This window comes from Episyrphus balteatus, chromosome 3 (genome assembly GCF_945859705.1).
Source record: "Episyrphus balteatus chromosome 3, idEpiBalt1.1, whole genome shotgun sequence".
NCBI classification, from domain to species: Eukaryota; Metazoa; Arthropoda; class Insecta; order Diptera; family Syrphidae; genus Episyrphus; species Episyrphus balteatus.
The window spans coordinates 26832066-26858503 of NC_079136.1; the positions used below are offsets into that span (position 1 = coordinate 26832066).

The 26438-nt window shown below is 27.3% G+C and overlaps 3 protein-coding genes across 4 annotated transcripts in view; all 3 read right to left on the reverse strand.

Annotated features, from left to right (window-relative positions):
• The window catches only part of LOC129916391 (eukaryotic translation initiation factor 4E type 2), a 101290-nt gene that overhangs the window by 920 nt on the left and 73932 nt on the right, over positions 1-26438 (reverse strand). The window lies entirely within an intron of this gene.
• LOC129916389 (syntaxin-1A) overlaps positions 1-26438 on the reverse strand; it is a 93166-nt gene that overhangs the window by 554 nt on the left and 66174 nt on the right. The window contains exon 2 of one of the 2 annotated variants that reach the window (XR_008772449.1): positions 10957-12597. The exons of the other annotated variant lie outside the window; for it this stretch is intronic. The gene's annotated coding sequence lies outside the window, so the exon portion shown is untranslated. Of the gene's footprint in view, positions 1-10956; positions 12598-26438 lie in introns of those variants that run through there. 2 annotated transcript variants of the gene reach the window in all.
• On the reverse strand, positions 1163-3723 carry LOC129916388 (short-chain specific acyl-CoA dehydrogenase, mitochondrial-like). Its single transcript, XM_055996290.1, has 3 exons — positions 3065-3723; positions 2791-3003; positions 1163-2710 (listed from the first exon to the last, which is right to left on the reverse strand). The coding sequence occupies exons 1-3, from the start codon at positions 3099-3101 to the stop codon at positions 1737-1739; spliced, it is 1224 nt and encodes a 407-aa protein (XP_055852265.1). The 5' UTR covers positions 3102-3723; the 3' UTR covers positions 1163-1736.

Here is a 26438-nt window from a genome sequence, read left to right on the forward strand (position 1 = left end):
TAGTTTCCATTTTTTAAATTCTTGACGTTCACAACTAACTTGGATAGACTGCTAAATTCCTTTTAAAAACTCTCGTTAAATTAAAAACCAGAGTTTATGCGAGACATAAATACACATGACACAGATATGTAGACCTGAAGTTATGCAAAATCAATGGTCTGGTTTTTGGGTTGGTAACAATTGAAATTATGAAAACATGAACAGGAGGTCATTATTCCCCATTGGTCAAAACTAAATGAGTTCAACGAAAATTAGAGTGGTTTGCATTTATTATAGACAGAATAACCCTCCATTTATCGACTTATATAGTTAACAACAGCTTTTTAACTAAAAAGTACAATGTCTGGATTTTTTATTTAAACATTTTAACAGTTCAAATTTCGGAGATTTAGTTTGGTAAAGAAAACCATTTTTTTTTTCAAACTTTTTCAAAAAGTCGTTCTTTACACGTTTAATGTCAAAAAAATTAAAATTAAACAGACATTAAAATTTTCACTGTTGAAAATCTGAAAAAAATTCAGATGATATTATGTTTATGTTTTTGATATTAAATAAAAGAGAAAAAAGAGGTTATTCTTATTTCATCGAAACCCGAAAAGTGCAATTTTGTGACTTAACCCCTTTGTACCCGGCGGCGACAAAGAAATAAGAACTTTTTTTAAATAACGACCACCCTAACGTAGATGCCATTGGACGTCAAATTAAAATGCCTACACAAATTAACAAGATGACATTACTTTTGCACCATTCTTGTTTTTAGATTTTTGGTAAGCTTAAAAATACTAGATACATGGTAACATTTGAGTAAGATATTTTTCTATCGATTTCATCATTTGCAACAGACTAAAGCAAGTTCACATTACCATCACAACTCTTTTGATCCACCCTGTATAATATTCTTTATTTAACATTTCTTTCTTCTCTTGCTGATAATACTGTGTTTCGGAAATCAGTTGAAATCAGATTTAAATATAGAAATTTCAAACACGCATAGTAATTTTCAATTAAAAATATTTATATGTAAATAAATAAATATGAAGTATTTGGTCAGTTTTCTTATCAACTTTTTGAGTAGGGCACTTGATTATCGCTGTTTAGATTTGAGTGTTTACTTTTTTTTTTTAAACAAAAAACAATGGAGGGTTAAAACCCCGTTATTGCCCGACTACAGGACTTTTTTTTGTATCTACTTATAATTTTTGACTATATTCAGCCTATTTATATTCAAATTGATCATAGAAAAACGCATTATAACCTTTCATATCAAAGCGAAAGGGTGATTTGCTTCGCGAAATTAGGCACAGAAAATAAGACTGCAAAAGAAAAACGAAATAAGGCCCCAAATTGGGATATCATTTTTTATCATTTTTTTACTGGGGCCTTATTTCCTGGGGCTTAATTTCCGCGGAGCCGTGATTTTAGGCAAAATTCGTAAAACGTTTATAATTCATTTTGAATGTGCAATCGCACATACATACGCTTTTTCTGAAAATCCTAGTTTGTTTTAGGTTGAAAAGGATTTGCAAACTGACGAGATGTCACTGTACAAAATAGAAACTGACAGTGAACATACAAAGTTTTTTCATCCACGTTAAAAAAACTTCTCAAAGGTTGTATTGATTTTATTTTAAACCTAAATAGAAATAAAGCTATAAATCTGACATCTGAGTACTAACATAATACAATTTAAAAGGACAATGAAAAAACACTAAATACTAGTTTTTTTTTTAGAGATTTTATGCACTTAATTCCTTGAACACACAATGCCCTATAAGCAATTTCTGAATTTCCGAAGTCCCTTCATAAATTTCTGTTATTCTAGCATCACGATAATGTCGTTCTGCAGCCATTTCTGTAACAAAACCCATAGCACCAAGAATTTGAATAGCTTGATGTGAGCAGAAAGTTGCCGTTTCTGAAGCAGCTAACTTAGCCATTGCAGCTTCTTTAGAAAAGGATTTATCATTATCCTTCAACCAGGCTGCACGCCACGTCAAAAGCCTTGCCGTTTCAACTCTAATGGCCATATCAGCAATTTTTTGTTGAACAATTTGAAATTGTGAAATGGGTTTTCCAAAGGCGATTCGTGTCTTAGAATAATCAACAGCAAGTTCAAGTGATGCCTGTGCAATGCCGATCGCTTGTCCAGCGATTCCAATTCGTCCACTATCAAGACTTTTCATTGCAATCTCGAAACCATAACTTTCTTTGCCTAATAGATTCTCTTTGGGGATTTCATAATCTTCAAAGATCAGTTGACAGGTTGACGTTCCACGGATACCAAGTTTATCGTCCTTTTTTCCAACAGTGAGTCCTTTAATGTCCTTGGAAACAATAAATGCAGACAGGCCTTCGTGTTTCAGATCTTTTGAAGTTTTTGCCAATAATACACCCATTTCACCCTCTAGTCCATTACTAATCCATGCTTTTGTTCCATTTAGTATATATCGATCTCCCTTAAGAATAGCCGTGGTAGTGAGTGCTCCGACATCAGAACCACTTCCAGGTTCGGAGACAGCAAAGAAACCGATTTTTTCACCTGTGGTATATGGTTCAATATATTCTTTCTTTTGTTTTTCATTACCAAAAGCCAGAATCGGGCCAAGGTATAGTGAATTATGACCAGACATAATAAGGCCAGCTGAAGCACATCCCCTTGAAATTTCTTCCATGGCAATAGCATAAGCAAGAGTGTCCAAACCACTACCACCTTTAAAAACCAATATTTTCAATATTATTTATTCCTACGAACTTTTCAAAAGCTCATAGATCTTGAGAAATTATTTTTACCATATTTTTGTGGCACATCAATAGCCATCAAACCGAGTTGGCCCATTTTCTTTACCTCTTCCACAGGGTATAAGTGTTCTCTATCAAATTTAGCTGCCTTTGGTGCAAGTTCATGGTCAGCAAAGTCTCTGATAGTCTTTTGAAGTATTTGATGTGTCTCTGATAATGCTGATAAACAAGCAATGTTCCGTCTTAGCTCTAGTGCTCGTTGGCCTATATTTAGACATGGAATGTTTCTCATATTGAATATTTTGTTTTGAATTAGTTATCTTACCTAATTTCGAAGGGTATTTTAGAGGCACCAACATCATGTCAATTTAATGATAAGGATTAATTAACTTAATTTCAAATATTAAGATAAAATGATAAAATGTTACGAGATTGTAAATTGATTTCTATTTTAAACAAAACGTTCAAATGATACTCACACTTGGAGTAGCTTGAAGTAACTTAGAGTAAAAATGAAGAAGCGGTATTTTAAATATCAGAAAGTGTAAAAGACTGTTTTTTTCGTATAACAGTTTCGAGCAATTATCATCGAGATAAATGAGTTTAATAAGGGGTGGTGGGAATAACAATGGGCTTTGTCATTTTTATCAATTTCAGACCTTCTGAAGTCTTTTTGAATGTTAACGTTTCACATACATAAATTTAGTATAACAGCCAATTGCATAGTAACACTATATGTATTTCATACAGTTTTTAGGAATAAGTTACACTTTATCCGACAATTTAATGATTGAAACATTTTGTATATGACAACTTTTAAGACAATTACAATTTTATAACGAGGGTGTAATTTATGTGTCTCTCTGTGGTTTTGGAAAAATCGTGATTACTAAATTCAAAAGTCTGGCAGCTTCAAATCACGGCTCAGTTTTTAGTTCAGGGGGTTAAACAATGAGAGTTTTCCAATTAACATAACTTTTTCGAGGTATAAACTTTTTTTCAAAAACGGTGCTAACGATTTCAATTAAGTTTGGTTTACGTCAAAGTTTTAGTGATTGTTACAAAACTGGGTTTTTAGGTTTTTTTTTCATAAAATTCTTTGAATGGAAATATGGCGTTACCGTTTTTTTTTTTTTTCAGAAATTGACTTTTTTTTTGTTAATCTCGTATATATTTTTTTTTTACTTTTTCTTCCGAAAACATAACGAGAATCTTTTATTTCCGATAAGAAATAGATACTTTAAGGGCCCTATTATAACTCGCGAATCGCTAGAAAAATTTGGCGAATCAAAGTTATTAATTAGTCATTTAGCGTTTAAAAAATTATATTTTCCCATCGTTTTCTTTATTTTGACTGCATTGCGGGTAAACTGTCGTAGTTTTCTAATCGGAATGCTACGATATGAGTGTTTTCCAAATTGTTCGACTTGAGTCGAACGTTCGACTTGCGAGCCAAAATAGGGCCCTAAACTACAGGAGCAAGTACGTGCGGTCAGTCGTGCATTTTATTTGTGTATGGTATCTTCATTAAAAATAATTTAAGGTTCTAAAACAAAGGAAATCGATCTAAAATTAATGGTGTTCTACAATTAATTACCAAAAACAAATTTGTATTGATGTGACAGTTAGTTAAAAATTAATTTTATTAAAAAGGGAGCAAATTATTAGATTCAATTCAATGTTTCCACCTGAAGTTATTTCGAATAGTTTTTGAAAAATAATGTGATGGGGGATACTCATATAAATATTTATGAGAGAATATATAAATATAAATAAACTTGGGGTAACTAAGTTCTTCGTTTTTCGTTTCTGAGCAAATAACTTGGGTTAACTTTATTTATAGACAGTATAAAGCTTTTTATTAACCAAATTCCTATTGAAAATAGCTGTTTCTAACCTGAAAAAAAAAAACAACCATTTGTAGTGATTGAGTTTACAATTTTTGCTAAATTTTGACCTACACTTCAAGCGACTACAAATACAATAAGAAATATACAATGAAGAGAAAACACGAACTATCATAAAAATAAAACGCCCAAAAATTATTTTTTTCGCAACAAAACAAAATTTTTATTTACCTTAGGTAAGATTACATTTTTTATAATTATAATATTAATAATAATAATTAATAAGAATACATTTGTTTTTTTTTTGTTTTTTTTTTTTTTTTTTTTATTTTTGTTTTATTTATTTATTAAACTTCACCTACACATGTGTTGATTTTTAATTTTTATTTTGTTTCGCATTTGCTTTGATACAATTTTTTGTTGTTTTTTTTTTTTTTTAATTTTTAATTTTTGTTTGTCAATGAATTTTTATTTTGTATTTTAATGTTTTCCTATGAATTGTAAATTTATATAATATGAAATTTTTGTTTTTACTCTCAATTTATTCCATCTCTTTTTGTTTTTTTTTGTTGTTGTTTTCTTTTGTATGCATTTAATTAATTTGATTATTACATAATTTATTAATTTGTTTAATTACATTTAATGGGTTAATTAGTAGTGTATGTTTTTTTTTGTTTTCTTTTTTCTTCATTTTCTTTATGCAGTGTTTGGTGTATAATTATATACATTTATGTATATTTATATATCTGTGAATTTTTTTTTTTGTAAAATATTCTTTTATTTTTTTTTTATTGTTTCGTGTGAATGTCTTGTGTTCCAATGTATATATTTTTTTATATTTGTTTGTTTTGTAGCTTTTTTTTTGTTTTTAGTTAAATGTTTTTTATATTCCAAAAGCCGTTTTCGTTATTTTATTTTTTGGTTTTCTTGACTCCAGCTATCTCCGAGAAAAGATTAACAAATTCGGAGAAACCACACCATATTTACAATGATAAATATATAATTTTGTGTTTATATATATAATAATTATAATAAGAATGAACTTTTGAATTTAAATTATTTTTTTTTTGTTTACTTTTTTTATAATTTTATTTATTACAGATCACCATTAAACGCCATTTTAACTACTTGAAGTAGTAAATCGAAAAATAAAATCTACCTAAGATTTGAGTTTTTTTTTTTTTATAAATATTTTTTAAAGTTTTATGATTTTTTATTTTACTAGATACATAAATCAGGGAAGTTTTTTTTTTATATTTTTAAATTTAATTATATCTTTTATTTGTTATACATATTTTTTTCAAATACTGCAATAATTTGAAAAGTGGCAGTTGAAACAGAAACATATTACAACACACACGCTTAATTTTTTTGTTTTAAATTTATTTTTTTATACACGAATAAAAACACATAGAGAAAAGATAAAAATTACATGAAGATAAATTTATTTTTTTTAATTCAGTGAATTACACAGAGAAAGAGAATATGAGAGAGAAAGAGAAGAATTTTATTTTTTTTGTTTCTTGTGTAATTATAGGTAATTCTATTAATTTCTCCTCAATTCGTTTCTGTTTTTTTAAAAAGTGTGATTAATAATTTTTCATTTCCTAGAAATAAATATATTAGTTAAATTTTTAATCTATCTATTATACAACTTATCACTAACCCATAAAGATTCTTTTTTTAAAATAAATTTTTTTGTGTGTGTGTTATTTTTTTATATTTATATATAATTATATAATATGTATGTAGCTAGAAATTGCGATTTTTGAATCTTTTTTTTTTTAATTATTTTTTAATTTATTATTCTTGGAGATATGTCATAGACCCGACAGATGTAGTTTTTTTTTTTTTTAGTCTGAAAGGTTTTAGATGTGACGCTGACTTTGGAAGAGAGGCTAGAGAGAAAACTCTTATTTTTTGACTTTATTTGTTGTATGTATTTTAATTAATTAATTCGCTGTCAAAAAGTATTGAACAATGTGCAGAACACCAGAAAAAAAATATTTCTTTTGGACAATAAAATTATATTTTGATATGCATTTTGCGCATTCAAGTGTAGGTACTTTATTCATTATAATTTATTTTTTTTATTGTTTTTATTTTTAAATATATTTATTCAACCAGAAGAAATATTTTTTTTGTGAATTTCTTTTCCAACACATTATCCTTATTCAGACACTATTTTGTTTTTCTTGTTTTTTTTTTATATAGTTTACTATATCTGAATAAATATTTTGTTTTGTATTTTTTTTTTTTTTATTATTATAAATTGTTAATCCAGTATGCGTGATTTTTTTTTTTTTTTATATTTCGTCTATTTAAATCATTTACACTAAATTTGTTGTTTTTTTTTGTTTTATGTATTAAATATTATTATAATATGTATGTATAAAAAATTTGCAAGCGTAAAGTATAATCTATGAAAAATTTTGTTAACTTACTACTTTTCCCAATAGAATTTATAAATATATATAAATATTTTGTTTTTTTGGTTTAATTTTTTTTTTTTTAATAATTATGAATTTTTAAATGTAAATTTGCTGTAATTTTGTTTTTTTGACATTGTGTTTAATGTATAGCTCAAGTGCAATGTTGATCGTTGGTAGTAGGGTATGGATATTTATTATTATATTTTTTGTCTATTTTTGTTTTTTTTTTTTTTAATATGATTTAAGTGAAGCATAAAAATAAATTAGTTGCATAATTAGCCCCTCAAACATTCAATAGCTAGTTTAAGCAATATCAAAAAACAAAAACACATAATTGTTTAAATTCAGCAAATGTTAATGTACTTCGTTTGGTTGCTGAAAAACGTTGCTCATACGCCCGAGTGCACATACAATTTAATATCCAAAAGTGAATCATAACTAAGCTCTAATTGACCTTACTGCGAAATTTATGAACTAAGACCCACTGAAAAACCGATTTTGAAAATAACAGCCCTATTCTGCTATTCGATTTACATGAATGGAAAGAACCTCTTATTGAATTATGCCAAATTGGCTTTGAAAAACTGAAGCATTGCTTCTGTTTTTTTTGAAATTTTCAGTTAAAACTATTTGTTGAAATTCAGTTTTTACTGCCGTTTAAACGCTTCTTACATGAGACTTTCGCGTGAATCGAATAGCAGAATAAGGCTGTAAGTTTGAAGGGCAGTCAATCAAATAGAAGAATTTATTTTGATTTTCAACTGAACGACGAGTTCGCAGTAGAATTTTATTCTTATTTTTCTCAATTATTGCGGGTCACTGTGGCGTATGTGTAACTTTTTTAAACTGAACTATCTTAATGGTTAATGTAAATTGTTCCAAACCGTCTAAAAGTATTACTCTTCGTTTTTCTATATTTGTAATGGCATTTATACCAATTTTATACACTACTTCATTTTGTTGAACCAAGTGAAGTATTGTATTGATAAGTCAATACAATACTCCATAAATTTTATACACTACTTCATTGTTTTGGACTCCGCCTCTTGGTGAATCTGGTGGAATATTGTAAGTTTACAATAATTTCAATTTTCATTTTTTGTTTTAAAAATCGTTGTCCTTATATACTGGTAATTGCTTTTCTGAGGCTTCGCGAGCAACTGTGCTTCAGATCAATTTTTTTTGTGAATGGTAAGTGGTACTGGACACTTTCAACAGTTATCCTAAACATGCCAAGATATTTTGGCAAAATCTTACTACCAACCATTGCCACCAGGAATGTTATTATAATAAACAAAACTATAATTTTTTTTATAATTCACCTAAATCATATTTTCATAAACATTTATCTTGAATTTTTATTCGTGATGCCGGTTATTTTTTTCTATCGTTTATTCTGTTTCTGTTTTGTTAAAAATCATTTTAATTCATAATTATTTCAAAGACATATTGTGTAGTAAATTTATTTGAAATATTATTTTGAATAATATTTTTTGATATTGATTTTTTTTTTGTTTGCTTGAAAATATATATGCATTATATTTTTAGTTTATAGTATTTATTTTTTAATTTCAAAGAATCCCTTTGCCCAGTTATACGTTGATCGATCATCGTCTATATTCTTTTCCCTTTTCGTTTAATTTTTCTTTTGAAATTTTATATTTAACAATTTTTTTTTTTATGTTAAATTTGGATTAAAAGTTAAAATTTATTTAAAATTTTTATTCTAAATTGTTATTGCTTTTTGGATATTTTTTGTTGTTCTTTTGTTTTTTTTTTTTTAATATGTATTCATTAAGTATTTTACACACATTTAAAATTCTGAAAAGAATAACAATGAAGGAGACATAAATATTTTTTTTTTTTTAAGAAAACAAAAACTAAAATGCAAGGATGTTAAATATATTTTAAAAGAGCATTTCGGACTATCATATTACGATAAAAAAAATTAATATATATCCATTGAGTCTTTTTTTAGTTGCAACTTTCAATGCAATTTTCAAAAAAAAAATATACACATATGTTTTAAATTTGGTTGATTAACAACCAATAAAGGGTTATATAACCTATAATAAATATTTTTATATAAATGCAAATTTCATTTTTCATTATAACATTAAAATAACTACTTGGCTTGTTAAAGCCTTCTTTTTTTTTTTTAATAAGCAATTTTTTTTTACAAAATTCTTTTATAAAAGTATGTTTTGTTTTAATTTTTGTAACTTAAAGAGTTTTTGGGGATTGTGATACAAGAGTAAGAGTTTTAAAAATTTTTTTCGTATTAACAAATTTAACAACAAACTTAGTAAGGTTTTAGTTTGTCTATCTAATAGTAATTATACAAAATTAATAACGAAAAATTTAATAAATGGCTGGAATTACTAGAAAGCTATATGAAATTTAAATAAATGTTTTAAAGGAACTCTAGAAATTTTTTTTAAAAAATTTTGTAGTTGGTTTTTTAAATGTTTTTTTTTTTCATTCAATTGATTTATTGGTTACAATCATTAATGTTCTTGAGCAGAATATAAATTTTAAGTAAGATTACAAAGCATACAATCTGGAAACTCAAATAGGATAAGTTCAGAATATTACAGTATTCGATGAAAATATATATGGAAAATTTTGTCCGCAAACCCGGACCTCTCCAAACGTGAGAATACCTAGGACACTTTAATTTTTATTGAAAAACAACGAAGGATTGGTGTCCTGTGAAGACCATAATCTTCAAATACTCTGGAATAATTTATAATGAACTATGTATGTTCCAACTGAATTAACTCCCAAAATTATGAAGAGTTGGTTCAAAGGGTTTAAAGGATAGTTCTTCACAAATTTGAGGAATAAAGTTTGGAAAAATTTACATGACAAAGCATAATTTAAAACTTATGACATTTCCTTTATGACTGCTGTGTTTTAGACATGAACATTTTGTGACATTCGATTTGAGCCGAATGATTTAGTTTTTAAAATTCTCAAAGGTTTAGAATTATTGCAAGATATAGGATTTATACCATAATTTATTCTAATTATCTAAAAATTAATATTAGAAATAAAATTTTAAATCATAAAAAAAAAAAACAAATCCTTTGAAAATATTATTCATCCTTAAATCAATTTGTGTTTTAAAAAATGTGTTAAGTTTCCAGTTATTTCGGTTAATTCTTTTTTTTTTTTTTGCAATATTTCTATATGAAATTTATATTTTATTTAAAGGAAAAAGTAAAATCGAATAATTTCATATACATATTTTTTAAAGATACATAGAGAATATAGATTAAGTTAAATAAGGATTTTATGTATAGGCATTATGTTTTTTTTTTTTTAGTTTATGTATAATAATTGTGGTGTTTTAGTTTTAATTTAATTTAATTTTTGTTTTCTCATTTCGTCTTATTATGCATTCATTAAATGTGTATATAATATATATATATATAATTTCATTATATAATTGAATCTTTTGTTTTCTTATTTTCTTTTCCTTCTATTTCTTGACTTTATTTATTTATTAAATTTATGTGTTTTTGTTTTTATTTTTATAATTATGTAGATTTTTTTATTTTAATTGAACTTTCGATCTTAATTAATAGTTTTTTTTAACTTATATGTTTTAATTTTGTTATTATTATTTTTATATTCATATATAATTTATATATATTATATATAGTATATAATGTACCTATATATGAATTTTTTGTTTTTTAATCATTGATTCTAATAATAATAATTATGTACAGTGATTTGTTGTACATTTAATTTATATATATATGACTGGGTTATAGTATATATATACATACATATAAATATATAATTAATATATTCATATAATATTAAATAACTTTTGTACTCATAGTATAATAATTTATGAATAAAAATTGAATTTACTATAATTATTTGTTCCTAAAATAAATTAAATTAAAAAAAAAAAAACAGCACACTCAATATAAAAACCATTTTTAATTAATTTTGTTTTGTTTTTAAGTGAAGTAATGTATGTAAATATGTAAAATAGCAAATAAAAGAAATATAACAAATAAAATTGAACAAGGTTTGAAAAGGCTTATAAGGACAGAATAGACTTCGCTTGAGTGGAAGAAATGCGATTTTGATTTGAAAAATAAAACCAAAAAATTAGAGTAACATTTATACGTTTATATTTTTTTGTCATTAAATAATATTTTATGCATTAATTTTTTATTCATAAAAGTTTATTTTAAATTGGACATTTTTGTTGTTTTGTTGGATCTGACTTTTGGCGTTTTAAGGCTTTCTTTACATGATTTTCGTTTTACATTTTTAATTATAATGTTTATCCGAATCTACAAAATGTAGTTCTATTTTTTTTATTTTCACGTCCATGAAAAAATTTGTTTTAAGTTTATAATTATTTTTTTTATACAGTTCTAACAGTGCGGAGTTTTCATTTGTTTTTTTTTTTTGTTTTTTGTTTTTTTTTTTTTTGTTAAATATTTTGTGCTCCTAGAAACATAAACAATTTGTTTTAAAATTTAAATTTCTAATTATTTTTTGTTTGTTTGTTAATAATCGCTCTATTCACTCACTAAGTGTAACCGCATTTTATATATTTTTTTGTTTGTTAAATAACATTTACAATTTATGTAAAAAATATACAAATTTTAACCAGAATAAAAATGTTGCTAACAAAAATAATGACCATACACAAATGGAAACAATACAATATCAATCGAAACAAATTAACCCAAAGTTGTTAATTTTAAAAATAATTCATAATTTTATATTTTAAAAATTTTCTTGTTGTCAAAAAGTTATTGAATATTATATTTTTATAGCTAGTTTGCTGATTAATTTTTTTTTTTTTGTTAAATTATTATTAGAAACAAAAAAAATTAAACAAGAAAATATTCTGTTGTATAGGAACGCGCCTCGGTTGCCAATGTTTTATTTATTTTTATTTTTTTTTGTTAATTTTATTTTCCCATTATTTTTTTATTTGCTAAAATTTAAAATTTTATTTTATTTAATTTTTTGTCATATAGCCGTTTCACAACAATTACAATGTTTATTATTTAAAATTTTAAATTAAATTAAAAAAAATTTAGTTCAGAAAATGGTACATATTTTTGTTTTAATTTTTTTTTGTAGTTTTTTATTTATGTTTGCTTTTAAATTATGTATTTATTTTTACTTTTTTTTTGTATTTAAATTTAACATCACATTATAATTACTAATAATAATATTAATAATAAATATTAAGATATTAATGTATATATATATATTATGTATATGTATATGAATCTATTTTATATACAAAAATTGATCACAACGTCGCACCGGACTAAATCATAAATTAAATAACAATAAATAGTTTATAAGAAATTAAAATTAACATTTATTACATTTTTTTATTTAATTTATTTTTTCTGTTTTGTATTTTATTTAATTTAAGTATTGTAGGCAATTTCTATAATTTTGTGTTGTTTTATCCACTGGGTTTTAATTTGAAAGGAGGGAAGAAAAAAAAAATGTTTACATTTTTTTTGTATCGATGGCGGTATAGCAGAATAAGTTTCAGATCAGCGCTGCTTACTTAAAATAACCTAAAATAAAAAAATATTTATATAGTAGTTTATTCGGGTTTATTAATAAATAAAATGATAACCTTTGAATCGATGTGCATATCGGGGTAACATACCTGGTTCTATAAATCACTTCAATAATAATTGTTTTTAACGTCACTTGATTACTTAAAGCTTAAATGCTTTACATAAAATGAGCTTAAATTGGGATAGAATTAAAGGCCCAAAAACTATAAGTTTGTTAATAAAAACTTGGGAATTTAAGTTTAACAAGTATCCCACCCGTGACAATGTCACGCATTTTGTTTTTTTTTTTTTAAATAATTATTTTTTTCTGAACTTTTTGTAGAACGTGCGAAAAGAACTTTGGAATGCTGCAGTAAATACGGTTTTCCGGAGTGGATTTTTGATTGGATTAAATCATATCTATTTGTCATCTTAAAGAAGAGTGTATCTTAGCAAATTGATGTTTTATCTGGGGTTCCACAAGGAAGCCATATTGGACCACTTTTATTTATTGTTTTTCTAAATAACATCTCTAATGATGTTTAATACTGTAAAATTCTTAACTCGCTAACGACTTCAAACTTTTTTAATGGTTTTATAAATCCAAGCGGCTATTTAGTTTAAAAACATGAAACCAACAGAGAAAATGGAACAATAAATCTTCATTTAAAATTCCAACTTTAACATCTAACATTATTAGTACCACCAACATTATTCTATTCTATTTTAATTGATTATGCAACAATTGAATCATTTATTTGCAAAACATGATAAGTCCATGATTTTAAAATTTTCAGGAGGAGAAAAAAACGTTCTATTTTCTTTTGATATGCGTAGAAAAATTTATAAAAAATATATTCTGTAGAACTCTTGACTAGCTACAAAATGCCGTTTCGTTTTTAATTTTTGGAGCGAAAGCTCAAAAGATAAAAAATAAAAACGCTTTTGGACTTATCATACTTTGAAAATAAACGGATGTGAAATTAGTTTTTAAATGGATATGCAATTTTGCTTTTAACCCCAGTCTATCAAACAATTGTATTTGAGAATAAAATACAATGTCCGGACTGCTTATTTAACTTTAAAGTAGCTTTAAACTTAAGATTTTCAGCCATTTATCTAATATACCATTTACACAAAAAAAAACTGTTGTTTATTTTCAAAAGATGATTAGTCCGGTACTTATTCTGTTTTTGATACTAAAAAAATATTTCGCGTAGCTGTAAAATCGGATTTAGATGGAGTAGATACTTCATATTTTAAAGACAGACGTGGTTATCCCTGGAGTACAAATTTAGTCAAAAAAACGAATTTTGAAAAAAAGTGGACTTATCATGTTTTGCAAATAAATGATTCAATTATGAAGTGATTAAGAAAAAAAAAAAAATGAATTAATATTTGTGCTTTTCTTTCGATTTTTCCTTTAAAATAAAGTTTCCCCCAAAAGGTAAAATGCAAATTAATTCTCCTTCCTTAACTTTCAATAGCACTATATATCTTTCAAGGAACAAGGAATACAAAATAAAATTTAGATCAAGAATTTCTTAAAAAAAAAACGAAACTATCTATCCAGAATTTCCTTGAAGAAATACGAGCAACAAAAATAAATTCAAGAAAAAAAAAAAAAAATCAGTTGTCTTTTGTTGTCGTTTCTAGAATAGTTTTTTTCAACTTTTTCCTATATCTTTTTCCTGACTTTGAATGCAATTTTCTTGGAAAGATTTTTTTCGTTTTTGTTTGAAATTTCGTGCACTGAAAGAGAATTTATTTTATATTATGTTGTATATCCGCCCCCAATTCAATGCTACTCCTTCTTTTTGTGTATTTGTATGTATACATTTTGTTTCTTTTTCTTCTATGTTTCGCCTAATTGAGTTTACATACAGATTAGGGATTTAAGTCTAGAGAGCTAGTATATCGTTGAATCTTTTTTGTATTTATTTTGGATTAAATCGACACAACGCCAACGAATTAAATCAACGAGGTTATAGAAAGAAAAGAAACATTAAAAATGCACAGAGGGGAGTAGCTTTCAAAAAAAAAGTTTGGTACAGTAAAAGGTCTCATTAGAAAAGTATTTAGTAAACATTTAGTTTTCAAAGGACGAAAGGAGCTAAACAAACATTTTCTCGTTATAAAATTAAATCGGCCATTGACCCAGACTCCGGAGAACTAATTTTTTTTTTCTATAAAATTTCATAGAAAATTGACAAACACTACCAGACCATGAAACTGCCGTGAATAGGAGCTTGTACTGTATATAAAGTTTATAAAGGTTGTCCTAAAATCAAAATAATGAAGCGGAAGCTCTACAAACAGCTGACACAAAAGGGTGACTTAACACATCGCATTTAATGTAAATTTAAAAAAGAAGAAACTTTGAAAAGAATAACACTTAAATAAGGACAGCTTTATGCGTTTGAGAGATTATTTATTTAATGTAGTTGATGTGATAAATTATTCATTTTTTTAGCTTTATGGTGCTATTAAAAGCTTTAAAGATATTTAATGATATTTTTGAGTTGGAGAGAGAAATTAAAATATTTTTGTGTAAAAACTAAGGATTTTAAAAATGTACGAAAAGATGTAGTTGGCTTTAAATATTTGTTACAGTTTTGAGCCAGGAATAAAAAACATTTGAATTTATGATTTTTTTTGGAGAAAACATTAACATAGAAAACAATTTTTCAATCTTAAAATTAATTAAAAATATACAAAAAAAAGTTACTTACTTATGTAAATATACTGATGATTTTTTGACATTTAAATAATCAACAATTAAAAAAAAAAAAAAACAGATTAAGGGTTTTTCATAGTTACGGGTGTGACACTTTTTTTTACTCATAATGTATTATTCTGTCAATTTGTCGTATTAAGTTAAATATTAATTGCATAACATGTAACCAAATGAAAATGTTCTAGATACCCAATTAAGTTGCGTTGCGGGTGTGACAAAAAAGATTTTAATTGGGTTTACATATTTTTGAAAAAAAGTCTGGATTACCTTATAAATATGAGCTATAATAAGGCAGATTTGTGCGTACGTGACCGTGGAGTTTCTTTAATAAAGCCTTACAAAATTTAAAGAGCTCAGGGCTTCTAAATGACAGCCATATTGACAGCTAGACAGAATTGTAGCATTTCTTTAAGTGTTTTTTCAAGCCTTAAATTTTTATAGAATATCACTTAGTCATTGTTAGTACTATGCAACTCTGTTCTAAGTAATTACACGGGTGAACAACATTTTTGTCACAAGAACCAAAATACACTTTTAAGTGCTATGAAATCGAGTCTAAAATCAGATTATTTTTTACGACGCCGCCGGTTAGGTTTTGAGATATTTAATTTTAGAAATTAAAAAAAAAACGTATATTTTTAGTAATTTAACGTTTTAAGATAATAAGATGTAAATTTCGCAACGTATTTTGTGTGTAAAATTCAAACCGGGTTTAGAATTAAACGTTTTTGAGAAATCCATTAAATTGCTTCAAATATGTCAGAAATACGTTTTTATTAATAATAATAATTGAATATCTCAGCACATAATTGAATATTTCATGTAATCATTATTTTCTTATATTATTTTTGGGGGCTGGTTGATCCCTTTAAACCCTCCCTTTCCCAATATCTTCATCATTCATTCAAAGCAAAATTATGAGTTCCAATTAAACTCGTATACTCTCTATTTTCAAGACTTTTTTTTTTATCTTAAGATAAACAAAACGAAAGCTTCAAAGATTTCCGAAAATAATTTAACTTAAATAGCAATAATTTACTCTTCATAAACTTAAATGCAATCTGGAAATATTATCTAGGTTACTTTTCAAACGTAAACCCTGCGGTTATAATTACTTGGCATCATTCAGCACTAATTTATTCTGCATTAAGCTTAATAGCTGCAGAAATGCATTGATATTAAAATTACCATCCCTTTGTTATATGAATGCCCCAATAAACCAGTTGCCAATAAATTATAACTTCATTATTGAAGTAATTAAGTTTTTTTTTTTTTCTGATTTATAAAGGAAAGTATGAAATAAAATTGTTCTCTTTGAAACCACAAGGAAATCAATTAAAATAATATGGTTTGAAAAAAAGGTTGTATGAAATTTAATTTCTTATCTTAAATCTAGTAATAAATAGATTTTTGTATGAGATTGAGTTCGTAATATTGCGTAAAATAAAGTTTCACATAAAACGATTGAAGTTTCTCGTTTGATGCTTTATAAACTTTGGCTTTTTTTATTCTCTGCCTTTTAAAGAACAATCATTTGCCTTGTTGAACGATAACAATGTTAAATTTCTTCAGGAGTGAATTAAAAGCTTTTAAGCGTAAATAAAAAAAAAAAAGAAATTAAAAAAGCCACAAAAGCTACACGCACACAAAAGAATTTAATGGATTGCAAATATTAACAATGTCCTTTTATGTTGAATTTAAGATTAAAAAATTGTTTGTATATTCGAACACAAAATATCGTTACTTTGATTGTGAATTTAATTAAATCCAAATAAGGTATTTCATTTTGTATACAAATGTAAACAAGAACATTTAATAAATTGTCAATATATTTTCTTAAAAAAAAAAATATAGAACACGTATAAGAACACTCCGTTTGTATTTGTTTGTACTAAAAGGATGAAATTTTCGTTAAAAACCATCTAGTCCCTTTCCTACTTATTAACTTCTTTACTCTATTTTCACTTTCATAAGGTAATAGAATCTCTTTTTAAAACGTTTTATGATTAAATTGTCACGCCCGTTACGTTTTCTTAACGCAACCGTAAAAGTGTCACTACTGATATTTTTGTGAGTGTATCATCGTTTTGGAAGCAGAATATCCACAAAAATTTGATTTTCTATATTAAAAAAAAAAATGTTATTTTTTTTCACACCCGAAACACACTGAATTGGATTTTGACCTAAATAAAATATATTTTTAATTAGTCATAGGTACATGTTTTTATGCAGAACATCGTGCTGTTTATTTCATTGATATTACATTATAGACAAACATTTCACAGAATTATAAGTAAAATGTCACACCCGTAACTATGAAAACACACATCTGTATAACAACCGTTAGTTAGTGTAAGAATGTTCTCACCAAGCTAAGTTTATGAAATTAAATAAATAAAAACCTAACTAAAAAAAAGCTGATTGTGGAAGCGTAGGGTTGCCAGAGTCACCAAACTTTAACTCTTTTTCGTGAGAGCAAAATATCACACTAATAATTTTTGTTTGTTATAATTCGGACTTTTTGGAAATTGATTTCCCTCATACTGGAGCTACATGTTTACAGCTGAAACATTGCGTGTGGTCCCATAAGGTGAAAAATAATTCTAGTTTTTTTCATGAAAAACGCAATAAATTAATCTTTAATAATATATAAACGTTGAACCTTACGTCTCTTGCATAAGGAATTTTTTTCAACACGATACACTTTTACTAAAGGGAAACTTCTACCAACAAGGATACACAAAACCTTTATTTGTCCTATAGAACAAGCAGACAAGCAAAAAAGGATGTAAATCTATAATTCCCTTAAGGATGAAAATAATACCCCCTCGGAGGCAAAACTAATTGACAACCAAACTAAAAATGCAAATTGATTTGGCATTTACATTTGTTCATCATAGGACTTTAAAGATTACAAAAACCAAACCAAATTGATAAACCAAATTGATAAACCAAAATGCCATTTTAGCTGACATCTTGATTTAGAAAAAAAAAAGAACAACAAAAGTCATTGTTGACAGGAAACAACAATAACTATTGACATGACTTTTTCTAGTATCTAGTATTTGTTTGAAAATGCATTAAAGAACGCGAACATATCCAATCAATGTTCGTGACTACGTTTATTTTTTTTTTTTTGTCTATCGATGTCACACACTATAGTATGCCGATGTCGGATGTCAATTCAATTGAATGACAATATTATACATAGTCATTGGGGGCTGTTGTATGTCCGACGACACAACGATAGAAAAGTTTGTTCCTTATACGTAGGATATAGGAGTACATAGACATCCTCGATGACAGTTCGTTTAAGAAAATCAAAGCTAGTATAAAAAGGATAAAAAAAAGAGAGTAGGTGGTTTACAGCAACAGCTGATGCAATTTGAAACTTAATGGTCTTCTATTTTCTTCTTTGAACTGGGTGGGTTCATGTTCTTGTTTGAAAAGATTTTATTTTTTTTTCTTCGATTTTTTTTTTTTGTGTTGAAATACTCGTTTTTGCCCTTAAATTTACCCTCATTTGTAATGGACTTTTTTGTGTTTAGTCCGAAAGAAAATCTTGTAGGAAGAATCAGGGACACTTGGATAGACTTTATAAAACTGCGCATCAATTGAATAGAAATGACTTTATTTCGAGATTTATGTTGAGAATGGGTTGAAGAGGATTAAATGACTATTTTTTCAGAATTTTATCTGAGAAAGAGTTAAAAGAAACACATTTATAAGCAATCAATAATTTAAAAAGGCAGTTTTTTTTTATATTTAAGTTGGTAAGTAGGTATATGTGTATTAGGGCGTTCGTTATTTTTGAATCAAGTTTCTAAATGGGAAAACTGTCTATAAATAATAAAAAAAATCCCCTAATTTTTTCAGATTTTTATTTTGAAGCTAGATGGCGCCCCAAGAGGATTAAAGTTTTTTCTCATTATAAATAGGTCTATGTTGTCTTATGAGGCAATTAGATGAAGCATAAAAGTAAAAAAATTTGATCAGATTCTTGTCTACACGAAACACCGTTTTCAAAAAGGTATGAACCAATTTTCTAGAACTAGTGGTTTAGTCAGGGCATGCATGTCTTTTTCGGCTTTATTAAAGCAAGCGTGTTTTATTAAAACAAACATATGAGTAGCATGAAAAATAAAATAAAAGCTAAAAATATATGCATGTCCTGACTAAAACCCTAGTCTTAGAAAAATGGTTTATACCCTTTTGAAAACGGTGTTTCATGAACTTGATTCTCGAAAAAAAACGAGCCCCAGTATAGAGCGAAATTCGATGTCACTGTATTACACCGGCACACAAAATAAAAAAAGTGTCATGTACCAGGAACCAGACCTATCTTTCTATATGTTTTTGGGCACGCTGAATCCGAATTTCAAGTCCGTTTGGCCCGGTCACCCTCCAGTTTTGAGCTTTGACTGCATTTTGTTTGAATTCTTATGACTTTTTTTGAGTTTTTTGCATTTTTCTCAAAACTGAAGGGTGTTCGGGCAAAACGGACTTGAAATTCGAATTCAGCGGGTCCAAAAACATATAGAAAGATAGGTCTGGTTCGTGGTACATGAAACTTTTTTTTGTGTGCCGGGGATGAAAGCGACAGTGCCAGCCCACCAAAAAAAAGTTGTATGTACCAGGAACCAGACCTATCTTTGTATATGTTTTTGGACCCGCTGAATTCGAATTTCAAGTCCGTTTTGCCCATTCACCCTCCAGTTTTGAGAAAAATGTAAAAAAGTCTCAAAAATAGGCAAAAAACTTCCTTTTTTTGAGTTTCTTGCATTTTACTCAAAACTGGAGGGTGACAGAGGCAAACAGACTTGAAATTCGGATTCAGCGTGCCCAAAAACATATAGAAAGATAGGTCTGGTTCCTGGTACATGAAACTTTTTTTATTTTGTGTGCCGGTGTTATTATTACCACTGTTGAGTCTTGACGTCAAATAAGTTATTTTCTGGTCGGTGTTAAGTAGGCTGTCACTTATAATTGCAACGAGTGTAGATCTTGAACGCTGCGTTTTTGAAATACTTAACAGGTCAAAAACGCTGTTTTTTGGTACTTTTTTTTTTTTGAATTATATAAACGTTAAATTTGTTTTGCAAAAATACATATGCGATCTAAAAAAGGCATATTTTACCGTCTGAAATATACATATGTATTAGGGTGGGTCAAAAAAATCGAAATTCTTTTTTTTTTGATTTGGTACTCCGAAAAATCGATTGCTAGACCCCTCTAGAATATACACACCAAATATGAGCTCTTTATATTAATGGGAAATTCTTGTAGGAAATTGAACGCTCTACAAAAAAAGCCTTATACACTTTTTTCGTTTATCTAACCGTTGAATAGATATTTGAGGTCCAAAAATCGAGAAAATCTTTAAAAATACGTTTTTTGTTCTTAATTTTGTAACAAATTGAAAAGTTATAATAATCAAACGCGCAAGACATATTCTTATTGGAAATTGATTGCTCCACAAAAAAGGTTTTGTTTACTTTTTTTATTAATCTAACCATTCTAAAGATATTCGAGGTCAAAGTTAAAAAAAATTATAAAAACATTTTATATTTTTAAAAAATTTCCAATTCACTGAAACTTCATTATTTTCAAATTAGCAAGATATATTCTTGTAGGGGCTTAAACGTTCTACAAAAAATTCCTTGGAATCAAATTGATTGCTTTAACCGTTTAAAAGATATTCGTCAAGTATGTTAATGATCTTCGAGACGAAAAACTAAAATTGTTTAATACTGTTTGATAGCCTACTAAACTTAGTTAAGACTTCCATTTAAAAGTTATTATAAAAAAAAGGATTTATTTTTTCAATTCTTCAAGAACATCGGTAAGGTTTTTTATTTAAATTTTATTATAGATACTGACACAAATGTATATACCATTTAAATAAGCATTTGAAACCTTTACCGAGATTAAATAGTATCTTCTGTAACCCCTTATAAAATTTTAAATGTTAGTTGGGATGACAAAAGTAAGATTTAGAAAATGTTATCGAAGGTAAAAATGATTTTCCCAACAATGCTTTTCGAAGCGTAAAACGGCAAAACAGCAAGCTCTCCACTGAAAGAGGAGGCAGCTGGCTAGGAATGAAAAAATCTAGATAGGCTTAATGGTTGAAGCCGTGATTCATCCCAGAATGTTTCCGCCATAGAGTACAGATAATTACCTATCTTAAAAAAAATTATGATAAATCAAATAATAATTCAAAATCATAGCAAGTTTGCGAATTTCATAAAACTCTTTTACCAATTTATGTTTGACAACCGCAACAGGAAAATAGTCGTTAAACGCAACCAATCAAAATTTAAATTTTTTTTAATTTCAAACCTACTTACAAAAGAAGGGCACTGAACCTTCTTAAAATAATTTCTTTTCCTAAATGTTAAAAATTGAAAAGATTTCTTTGTTATCAAACTAAATCAATCAAATACACATGTAGCATGTAAGTTTTTTTTTTTTTGTTAAATTGCTTCTACAGATATATGCATAAATTTTGCTAACCTCATTCTTATATAACCACTTTAAGTTGAAAAGCTGGGAAAGCAAGCAATGCCGCCACCAGATTAGCTGGTAAAAAGTCAATCCTATACGAGTGCTATATAATTGAACATTAAGCCAATAGAAATGAATTCACTGAACTACACAATTCGCTGCAAAAAAGGAAAAAAAAAAAACGAACAAACGCAAAAAAAAGAATACCTTCTCCTACTACCAGCAGCTGTTGAATTTGCACATTTTCCTCCGAGATAGCTATTACCGCACTATTGCATTACCATTTCCACATTTCCACTAGGTTATAATACCAAAAAACCAAACCAACCAACTAACTCCACCTTTTTTGTCCTATACCATCCCCACATTCAGTCATCGAAGCATAAAAGAATTCACCATAGACATGCCTGCGGCAAGTCTGAATGCTTGCGCGTTTGTCTATTTGTATGATTGTACGTAGAAACTAGGACTTGCATGCAAGTGGTAGATATGTATGATTGTAGGCTTGGTACACCCCCACAGCAACAAGATAACAAAAAAAGTCCATCAATCTTTTCCCAATTTTTTCTTTATTTTTTTTTTTTTGGCAAATTCATTAAAAATACCACAAAAGGAAAGAAGAGGCAAAAAACATCCTACAACAGCCGTGACCCAGAATGAGGTCAGGTCAAGTCTCCAAAGACGACAAAAAAAAAAACCATATCCACCATATCGAAAAGCAAAAGAGTACAAAATAATGAAACGTTGCAACACAAACATCCTCCCCAGTTGAAGCTTGAATACTCTATAACCCGGCGGCCTCTCTCTCACAACTGTGTGTACAACTCGACCTCATTTTTATTATGTAATTCATCGGATCAAGTGTATGACGATTATGCATTATGAAATGATTTAAGCTCGCACATCCTCATATACGGATGTTGGATACCAACACACACACAGATACACATTATCTGTATTAACGTATCAATGTAAAAAATTCCCTCAAGTTGTAATGCTCGGCGCTTATTCCACTCTGATGAAACTGGTTATTAAGTAAAATTAAAACAAGGAGGGCTCTTATTGCTTCCCCTCTGATACTTTCATCAGCAACCAACAATCATCTTAATCCGTCAGGCAAATCAAAGAACTTAATCCATTTTTTTTTTTATTTTTTGAAATCCAAACGAGATTTTCTCTCTCTTTTTCTTTATTTTTTAGTGAATTTACTTCTTCTTTTAGACATCCTGGGGTGTCCTCCTGTAGCTATATAAGTTTGGTTATAATAAGTTTTACATAAAGATAGTTGTGAGTCTCTTTTTCTAAAGAATTCTAAAGTGTCGTGAAATAAAAAAAAATCCTATCTAGTATATGTATGTAGGCTAAGCATTATTATAAAATAGCTTCCAACACGGTCTTTATTTAGTATTTTTCTCTTTTTTACTCGTTAGTTTGTTTCCTTTTAAAAGGATGAGTATTGTATTTGTAAAAGTTGTTACTTTTATAAAGTCAACAATTTTTCATAACAAACTATAAATTAGATTTGCGAAAGTTTAAAGAAAATGGAGGACGACAAGGGAAGGTAGAAAAACTTGTTGATAGTAAATTGAGAAAGTTTAGAAATGAAATTTACAACTCTTTAATTCTTAGTTCAAGAGAGATCTACATTTAGAAAAACAAGTTTATGAGTTTTTACAATTAAAACGGACTCAAAAGTTAAGGACATGAATTTTAAAACATCATCTCTCATTTGATTTTGTTATATTTAGTCATTCAAAAGAACCGAAACATAAAATATCAAACTAAGTGACCTTATTTATAAGAAAAGTCTTGCACTTCGCAAGCTTTTGAATTGTCAGCATACAAAATTATTTTTGCTCATATAATGTATTTTGCTTATTCAAACAAAACAAAGATTTTATAGCCTCAGAATTTAGACTAGTAATGTGGACAAGCTAATTGTTTTTAAACGAAATGCTGAAAAAAGAATTAGAGAATGGGTTTGAAAATACAAAAAAGAACAAGTCAATATTTGCGAACAACTTATTGGTTTATAACCATGAATTGATTCCGAAATTCAGAAAATCCTTTAATTTTTTCCGCTAGCAACGGGAACAGCTGAAGAAACATTTTTAAGCTTGACATAGTTCAAAATTATTTTAGAGAATTGCAAGGGACAGGAACGTTTACACTGGTTTACAGGCAAAAACAACTTAAAATCAACGAAAAAAAAGTTGAGTCAACTATTTTTCGGAATGATTTTGCGTTGAAGACGAAAATTTTAAAATCAAAGTAGAACATCGATAGTTTAAAGTGGTTTACCGTTATAAAAAAATCTTTAAATCAAAGTTGTTTCAACTTTAAAAAAAAGCATCAATTTATTAAAAAAAAAAAAAGAAAAACTGGGCAGCCGCTGGGGATCGAACCTAGGTATAACTCTGGGGTTACTAGGCGAATGCTTTACCAACGTGCTATCTCACTGTTGAAAATAAGAGTGATAAAATGCAACAAAAGCTGAAGTTCGACAAAAATAAAAAAAAATTTCTTACGTTGCAACGTAAGTTGTTGTTTCAATTTTATTTTGAAGAAGTTACATGTTAATTTTTTCAACATTAAATCAACGTTGAACATTTTACATTTTACGTTGCGTTTTATCCCTCAGTGAACCTAACTATTTTTTTCTTATGTACCTACTTTGACCTCAGGAACTCGGAAATCACTTAAAAAAAAACCATGGATACGTTTTCGAGATATGATTTTTCAAAGTTTTTTGTCGTATAGTTTTTCCCATCACACAGAGAAAAATAGACCACATAAAATAGAACAAAAACAATAAGATTTCTCTATGGTTTTCATCCAAGAAGGAAATCTTATTAAAACAATCGGGTTTTCCTTATTGTTTTAAAATCTGCAAAAAAATACAAAAAACCATGACCAGACCAGGCTGGGAATCGAACTTTAGTCGCCCACCTTACCACCTGAACCAACCTGCCATGAAAATATTGATCGCGATTTTTGTTCTAGTGCTAAGTTGCAAAAAAAATCAACTTTTCAGTCAAATTTTAATAAGATTTTCTCTATAAAAATAATAAGAAAATCTCCTTAAAAAAACCTTATTAATAGTTGATTTTAATAAGATTTCCTTATGAAATGTATGGACGGTAAAACAATATGGCAATCTGTTTTTAGCGGGTCATATTTTTCTCTGTGCATACTAAGTATATTTGGTCTTGAGTAATAAACAATCAATCTGAACAGAAGAACCAGCACCAGCAAGAAACACTAGAATAACTTTTTTGGGTAACTCTTAATGTTCAAGTGCAATCTATCAAAACATTTTAAAAAAATCGTATTTTTAAAGAAATTTTTTGACAAAAAATTTCTTACTGAAAGAAAAGATCAACAATCAACAAAGATAACAAGATTTTTTTCTTCAAAATCTATGGATAAATTACAAAGTAACGATCAAAATTTTCGACTATTTTTTTTTTACTTTTTGAGTTTTTGTCTATAACTTGAAAAGCAAGCCAAAACAAAAACTCAAAAAGTAACAAAAAGAGTCGAAAATTTTGATCGTTACAAGGATGGTCATACTTTTGTAATTTATCCATAGATTTTGTAAACTAGTGTTATTGAACTTCTCTATTAACATTTTTCTTGATTAATTAATTTTGAGAAAAATAACAAATGAGACAATTAGAACTATAGTGGCCTAACAGATGTTTGCACATTTTTAAAAAGACAAAAACTAATATACCTATATTAAAAAATATTGTGCCTCTTTTCATTTTACATTTTTCATACAGGTTGATTTAAATTTAATTTGCTTGTAATATAAAAAGAAGAAGACTATCTAATTTCAATTTTTACCAATACTAAGACTTAAATCAAATTTCGTATACATTAATAATCTTGCTGGCATTTTAATTTTCTTTGTATTCAAAATAAAGTATTTAATATACAAAAATTATTTGAAACTAATACAAAAATTATTTGTATTCGTTTGTTGAAATTCGATTAAAATCAAGTTTATTTATTTCGATCATAATAATTATTATCGCACAAAATGGATATTTCGGGCATTTCATCGTCGCGGGTGGGATGGGACACTTATACTTACTGTTTTCCCCTCAAATAATAAGACAAAGATAACATAGACTTTCACAATACCAAGAGTGGAATAAGTGTCCAAAAAACTTTCCCAACTTAACTTGATTATTGTCGAAACTAGACAATGTCTATTTTCTGTCACGGGTGGGACATAAAAAGGAATTGAATTTATTTTTTATTTGTATTTTAATTCTTTGGTCTCATACAAAAAACTTTCGTAGATTTTGGAAATAAGTAAAGATTTTGGAAGTAAGTTAAGATTTTTTAAAGTTGATACCTGACGATAATTTTTAAATACGTATATTTTTTTTCCTGTTTTTTTTTTTTAAGATGAAAATTCATATTAAAATGAAATTAAGTTCACCTTAAGTTTAAGAGAATTTAAGCGAATTCCACTCAATTTAAGCGAACATCGTATTGTTTTAAGAGGGTGGGATTTAAGGTGGGCATTATCTCATTTTAATGTACCCTTTTTTTCTCCGTGCAGTCAATATTTAGAATTAAATCACCTACATAAACTATT